General features: G+C 37.4%; 1 protein-coding gene across 1 annotated transcript in view; it reads right to left on the bottom strand.

The window, feature by feature from the left end:
• Positions 1 to 738: 738 nt before the first annotated feature.
• Positions 739 to 7,772, bottom strand: part of FGD6 (FYVE, RhoGEF and PH domain containing 6) — a 78,776-nt gene continuing 71,742 nt past the window's right edge. Inside the window, exons 20-21 of the mRNA XM_035900999.1 lie at positions 6,227 to 6,375; positions 739 to 3,707 (exon numbers count right to left, since the gene is read on the bottom strand). Of these exons, the coding sequence (XP_035756892.1) occupies positions 3,671 to 3,707; positions 6,227 to 6,375 (186 nt within the window). The 3' untranslated portion in view covers positions 739 to 3,670. The remainder of the gene's footprint in view (positions 3,708 to 6,226; positions 6,376 to 7,772) is intronic.

The raw sequence follows: 7,772 nt of genomic DNA, 5'->3' as shown, positions 1-7,772 counted from the left end.
GGAAGAGCCATCGTGCCCCAGGGCTGGGAGGTGGCTTTGGGAGATAAAACCCCACTGCTTGGTGTCCTACAGGTGGGACTGCTCAGGAGCAATTGTCACGTTTTGTCTGTAAGCGGTATTCCAGCACAGGCTCTGCACCCGGTTACAGAAGGGCTCTACAGAAAACAAACATCATGAACTGGTGCAGGCATAGGCGTTTATTTTGGGGGGCTGGGGAAGAGGGAACAGAGAGCGAAGAACTAGACCACAAGAGGCAGCTAAGGAAAGACAGGAGGACAGGAAGATGGAAGTCATTTTTGTAGCAATGACACTGGTTTTGGTAGTGAGAGCGTGTGGCGTCTTGGCTGACATCAGCAAGATAATTCACTTAAAACTAACATGGTCACATCCAGCAGCAGTGTCAGCCTGTGCACAGAGCCCACCTTTTCAGGCTGTTTTCTGTTTGTGAGGGCAAAACGTAGCACCAATTCTAAAGCAAGACTGACGTGCAGGATAACGACAGCAAATCCTGCCATTTGAAAATCAATGAATACATGAATCACATGACACTTAAAAACCTGAAAATATTAAAAAAAAAATATGCAGACTCAACTAATGTGAATTTATTTATACAAAAATGATACATATCCACAGGAATATTTACAACAACTTTAAACTGTTTTCATTTACAAAATAAAGATTCTATTCTTTCATTTAGACAGTACAATTTAGGACTGCTCCAAAGAAAAGCCTATTTGGATGGTAAATACAGGGGCAGCAGTTATGGCAAACAAATGCATTGAATGTGTCTTTCCAAACATCTCTGTATGTTACGATGTAATACACATAATTGAGTAATCAAGTTTCCACACACAAAAAATATTTAGTAAAACGTGTTCCATAGCTGCTCAGCTATCCATGTGTTGTAAGTCCTTTGGGCATAAAAAAGTTTTAATTTAAAGAGAATTCAGGATCCTAGAACCTTTCATTTATTCAAGAACAATGATGCTAGAACTAATATTCAATGCTAATGTTTGTCTCATACTCTACTAACCAATCTTAAATTAATTATTAGCTATAGATTCTTATAAGAAGAGGTAGCCAGGTGTTTAAAAACTTCTGGTCTTGTTTTAGTGTTTAGTCAACTCAAGAAGTGAATACTTTTGATGGTAATGAATCAAAATGGGAGGCGAGCTGGAGAAATAGGGTAAGTTTGAAACCATCTGAAAATGTTATGAAAATGCCTGTTGTGGGTTCTCCATATGACACAAAGCACTAGTGCTGGAGAAAAGAGGAAAAGAAATATTCAAACGTGTTTACAAAGACAATTTATTTCACACAGAATTAGACCGCAATATGTGTACTATTGTTTTTAAGGCTCTGTTCCAATCTATTTCTGTCACAGATTTTTTGATTGATCAACTGCTTCTGGAAGAAGTCCTCTGACTTCTACAGAACACTTCAAACTATTTTCTCCCTCTGCACCAAATCCTTGAGAGGTAGTTTGACGCCACACACGAGGCAGAACTTGGGCACCTTATTCGGTACATGTTTGACTTCTATTGCTCTGTTTTGCTGCAGGGAGATCAATATCAAACCATAAACTGAAATTAAAGTAGCTTGCTCCTAGCCAAATTTCCGATTCATTTGCCGGTTCACGGCTTTCCATCTTAGCTGGTGTGCAGACCCTATAAAAACATTAAGGAGCTCTTCCCTTTGATAATATCAACTGGAAGATCCACATCACATCTACATTACATTGGTATCTGTTTTGTTTTGGATACAGTAAAAACCATGTCAGAAATCACCCTGAAGAGACATGCTCATAGCTTACGTGGCTTTAGTCAGCAGCTGGTTTTGAAAATGAAGTAAAAGCCCTTTATATACAACAAGAGAAAAATGCTCATTTATCATGTTTGTATTAAAATAAAGGCTTTGATCAGACTCCCACTGAATTTGAAACACTATCTGGTCGAATCTCTAGCATCCATGAGGGAAGCCAGATCTACAGCCTTAAGACCCTGATTTGGAAAAGTACTCTACTGAAAAGCTGGAAGTCAATGAAATTACTTGTATACTTAATATTAAGCAAGACAGCTACCAGCTTAACAGAATCTCCAGAAAATCAAGCTTCTTCAGAGCTGTGTTAGTATCTTGGACCCGATCTTGAGGTATTTGAGGGAATGAGAGAATTTTGGTTTGCATTTTCATTCTTGGCCTTTCTGTGATGACTACTAACTATTCTATCATCTATTCTCTTTCCTTTGTGAGGCCATAGAATGGCTGTTAACACGGGTTCAAACTATTAATTAAAAGTGAATTGCTCTTAATTCTGTTACCACAAGTAGCTTGATTCAGTGGACTACTGAGAAGTGTTTCATACAGTAAAATGAACTGGCTACATATGCATTGCGTTTGACATAAAAATGGCTTCTTTTCATCTGTTTTTCATAGTTCTGGTTCCATTTATGCTATTACAGTGTTAAAAACTTTTCAAAAGTTAAATAGAATAAATGCACCAGAATCATCAGTAAGTATTTCCTAATGAGGTATACTGTCAACTTTCTTAAAGACAGAAAACTCCAAACACCTAAAACTGAATTGTGTTTTAAAGTGTCGAACAGAACAAATCATAGTGTAAACAAAAGCTGTTTCAAAGAATGGTATACATTTCAATGTCATCTGCACTAAAAAAGCTAGGTTTTCTTGGTATGGCGATTCCAGTTTAAACATAATATTTAAATATACAACAGTTTAAAATTTTGGGAGATCAGGGGTGCATACATTTGTTTAACGTTCTTTGAACAATAGTTTATACAGTGTTTCATACTGCGTACAGAACTCATTTGACACGAAGTTTTGAAACAAGTAAGATATTTCATCTTTTCCCTGTATATCAAACACGTATTTTTTTACTCTGCTTTAAATTACTACCGGAAACATAAAAGAAAATATATCCTGCAATTGCTTGAAAATAACTTATTTAGTCTCTTTGGCGTTTGTGTTACTGTAAAAGTTCTAGTGTCTTATCTCCATAATTGGAAAGTCTGTTTTAAAATATTTTTCCCTTTTTTTAATAACTGAACTGTACTTTGCAACTGCTTCTGCGATACAGAATTCGTTGTACTGTTTTAATGTACTGGTATGCAAGATGTCAACTGCCATTCAAGGAAAAGAGCAGCAATATTATACAACTTCTCATAAAGGAGAGCCAACAAAGATCTAAACCTTTGTAATTCCTATTGGGATCTGTTCTTGCTAAACCTCAAAGTGAGCATCAGCAGCTCGAGACCTATAAACAAATCATGAGGAACTGTACAATTGCAACAGATTTGCTTTGTGTTTTGTTTTTTTAAAAAAGCACAACTTTATGAATACGTTGACCAACTACCTGCCATTCTGAAGATGTGGGTACTTTGGACCTCATTGCAGACCTCACAAATCATTCTGACCATTAAAGTAAACATTGGAATTGAATAAATAACACATTTTGTATCAACACAGAAAAACACACAATTCTTTAAAAAAATACTACCTTACACTAAAAATGCAACAACTCCTAATCCTGACAAATACACAATTTTGTGTAGGTTGAGACGGCAGGATTCCGTTCCTTTGAACAGCTGCTGTACTGTTTTACCACCATCCTTGGACGTTTGCCTTTAAACTTGCAGACACGATGCTGACACTGCTATAATATGGTGCCTTCCTGAAAGGCTTCTATCCACCTATTAGAAAATTAAACACTGTTAGGAAGTTGCTGGTAAAAGTAGGATAGGCCAAAGTTCTGCCACCTTTAGTAACATGATTGCATACCTTTAAAAAAAAAAAAAGACTAACCCAACAATACTCCCTTTTCTTATTTCACTGCAAACATGATCTGGGATGAATCAGGATGCTGCTATAACTGAGGCAGCCATCTGCATAACCCACGCTGTCGCAGCTGGTACAAGGGTATTCGCGAAGGACTAGTGGGGCCGAGGGAGGAAGCCACAGGGCACGCTGGCTGGGGTGGAGGAATGGTGCCTTTGCACGGTGACAGAACTTCCCCTGTGTTCACACATACAGTATGTGCCGCTCCTGAATCATACATTAACCCTGCACGTTATATCCGTGAAAATAGAAGTATATGTAAAAGGAGGAGGGGGGAGGGAGGGAGTCCCAAACAGCTGATCCAAGGTGTCTCAAATTGGAAATTCAAAGTCAATATTCAGATACTTTTACCCCCTATAGCTGTGGTTTCTGTTCCTACTTGATTATGAGGGTGATAAACATCCTCACCTTCTCAAGGATGCTGCAAAAAATAATGTTTTTGAAGCACTCCGATGCTACACTGACAAATACAGTAAAAAATGGAATAATTTTGTCTTCTGAGTGAGGGCTGAACTGTGTGCATGTGAAGTTAAGGGGCCCACATACTGATAATTTTTTTTCCTGAGTGAAAATTTTGCAAGAACTGAATGAGACAAAGATGGTAAAGTTACCTTTATCATGGAAATTCAGCTCTGTCTTAGTATTCACAGGGTATCTAAATGTTAGCCACAGGTGTTGACTCTTCCTCCCCCAGAGTGTTTAACTTTGTCACTGTGTGCATATTTTTTGAGCTTAAGCTTTTGGTATGAACATACTCAGTATGTGTGAGCGCTCATGCCTGCCTGTACACACAACTCAAACTTCTACCCCTTACTTTTTAGGGCTCAGTGTATTTTCCACTGTAGTATATGTGTTAAAAATCACTAAAATGGAATGCAAATACAACAAACTCATAAACAGCTTAAGCATTGAACATAGTACTGGGCTAACAAATATAAAAGCTCATCAAAGTAAACAGCTGTTAAAATTTATTACTGCACATACACAAATATATTGGATATTACTTTGGCCCTAACAGGAAAAAAATAGTGTCCACTGATGCAAACAGGCCAACGGCATGTTCTTCGTTTTTTTTTTAATGCTATCAAAGCAGCATTTATTCTGGAGGTTCAGCATAAATCTCCTAAGGATATTAAATACTTGGAGAAAGCTTGCAATTTAAGGTACTTAATGTTATTCCTAGCCTCAGTAAATAGAAATATGTCCAATTTCAAGTTTTCCTACTGGTGACAAAAGCCATTGTCTGAATAGGAAAACAAAGCTATTGAATGCCTTGGATTTTTTCTTAGTTTTGTTTTATGTAGTACAATTGAGGACACAGTGGAAACAAGAGGATACTCTCTTAATTAACAAGAAAGCATTTGTGTGCATCTGCAAGACAAAATACCTCCAAAAATCAAATAAAGACTTCCAGATTTTATGTGTAGAGACATGTCATTAAGCACGTTCTCAGCTGTTCAAAATTTTCAGTAGCGCTGGGTACTTTGCTTTTTAGGATATCCCTATTTGCACAAAATGATACCTGCAGCCATTTGAATGCTTAAGTATTAATAATGGACTAGTTAGCGCACAAAATCTATTTCATTTATGTAAATTCATTTGGAAAAACTGCAGTGAAGCCAGTCAGATAAGCTAGGCATATAGGTAAGATAACTTAAATGTATTGCTTCCATGCTCATTTCTAGTTTACTTCATGATTCATAGAGCAAAGTTTTCCGACTGATTAATGACCAAGCTTCTAGGTTATTTTATGTAAAACACACACAATACATAAACTGATAAATACAACTCCGAATTCAGACGCATCAGCAGGACTTGAAACAGCTTGTGTGAGTGTACTTTGAATTCAAGCTTTTGGTCTGAACATCCTAAGCATGCTTAGGTAGGTGCTCATGCACACCTGCACACACACTTCAAACTTCTGTCCCTTACTTTTTAGGGTTTGCTTTATTTTTCGCTGCCATATATTCACGAAAAATAACTAAAATTTACATCTGGAAATAAAAAAAAGGGACACACCAGTTAATTCTTAAAACACATTTTCTGGATTTCTCTGAAGGTAACATTCAATTTTCGCTTGAGCAGACCAGGGATAGAGGAATGGGCTAGGAAAAAGAAAGATTTCTTATTTTATCTTAGACTTTTCCATTCTCCTACATTCATTCTTTTGCAAAGGGCAGACTGCTTCTTCATTTAAAGTACTTCAGAAGTCCTAATGAAACCAGGACCTTGTGTTTAAGCAATTCAAAAGTTTTTTTTATATATTATATAATACGCATCTTTTGTACATATGCTTAATCTGTGGAATATTAACATTCATGACTTCTGAAACATATTCTAGGAAAAAGTAACAGAAATTAATTCAGTTTCTTACTTTTGAGCTGAATGGGGATCATCTGCTTTGAATATGTAAAATAAAGTGTTTTTGTGCAGTAAATGGAACACTCTGGACTCTGAGTTTTCATCTTTTACTTCACTGACTGTGAATCCAAGTAAAGGCTGGCTCTCTAATGCTGCCACATCCTATTTTACGGGGAAAAAAGCAAACAAGACAAAATTAGAGCTCATAAGACATACTAAGGAATGCATTTAGACTTTACTCATGCACCATACCGTTGCAACAGATTATACAACAAACAAGTTGTTACAAATAGTCATGCACAAAATGCTGCTTTTTATAGTCTCCATGCATGAATCAGGGGACAGGAATTAACAAAACCTCACAGTCTTCAACATTGCTGTTCCTCATGTTATTTCCCTGATAACATCCACCTTCTCCTTCACTGTATAGTCTCATCGTTCTGCCTGGTAGGGACTTCTTGTATCAAAAGATTGACTACCACCTGGCAGCAGGCCAAAGGTCCATCTAGCTCAGTGCTCTCTCCAACAACCTTAGTGAGTTTTCACATCTTAAAAGTGATACGGGATGCTATTACCTGCACTGAGTATGCTAAAAGAAGGAGCTATGGATGGGTGTAACCTATGTTCTCAAGCACCAGAGTCACGCTCCAAATAGTTTTGATGGCTAAAATTATTTTGCTTTCTGTTGCTGAAAATTAACAGGGAAAATAGGGAAAAAAAAGTTGCTGAGTATTCACAAGTGGTTGGCTAGAAAAGAGTAGCAAGAGATGCTGTGCCTTTTTACCTTCTCTTCATTTAATTTCAAAACCTGGCTAAAAGGGCAATCTTTTCCCTTTCTCATTCATCTCAGTTACTTCCTTTTTTTATACTCTTTGTCTTTTAGTTAATAAATACAATGCACAGCATCTTTGGAAGGAAAAAAAAAAAGAAGTATTTTCATCCTACACAAATTCCAGACCAGTGTTTGTATCTAGGCAGGGTCCTGCAATGCTTCTGGATAGAAAAAATAAACAAAGAATGTACATAAACATGGACACATTAGGTGAAGACTTTGATAATTGCCTCTACATTGAAACAAGAGTATCCTGTGAAAGTAGCGTTTCTTGATATTGGAAAACAGTCAAGTAAAGCTTAGCAGTCTGTTGTACTATCTTGGGTCTTAGTACCACTAATCTTTGTATCACTTGGAATTAATATAAAAAAAATCATAGAACCATAGAATACCAGGTTGGAAGGGACCTCAAGGATCATCTGGTCCAACCTTCCTAGGCAAGAGCACAGTCTAAACAAGATGGCCCAGCATCCTGTCCAGCTGAGTCTTGAAAGAGTCCAGTGAGGTGGAGTCAACCACTCCCCAGGCGAGATTATTCCAGTGGTTGGCTGTTCTCATTGTGAAAAATTTCCCTCTCATGTTCAACTGGAATCTTCTCAGGATCAATGTGTATGTACCCATTACCCCTCATCTTTGCCACGTGTGAAAAGGGAGACTCCATCTTCTTTGTAGCCACCTTCTTTGTACCATACTGGTACACGGTAGCTTAAGTGGGGTTTCCTGGCTA

Source organism: Egretta garzetta, unplaced genomic scaffold (assembly GCF_000687185.1).
Source record: "Egretta garzetta isolate BGI_Z169 unplaced genomic scaffold, ASM68718v1 scaffold38, whole genome shotgun sequence".
Lineage (NCBI taxonomy): Eukaryota > Metazoa > Chordata > Aves > Pelecaniformes > Ardeidae > Egretta > Egretta garzetta.
This window is presented reverse-complemented; position numbering and strand designations above follow the sequence as displayed.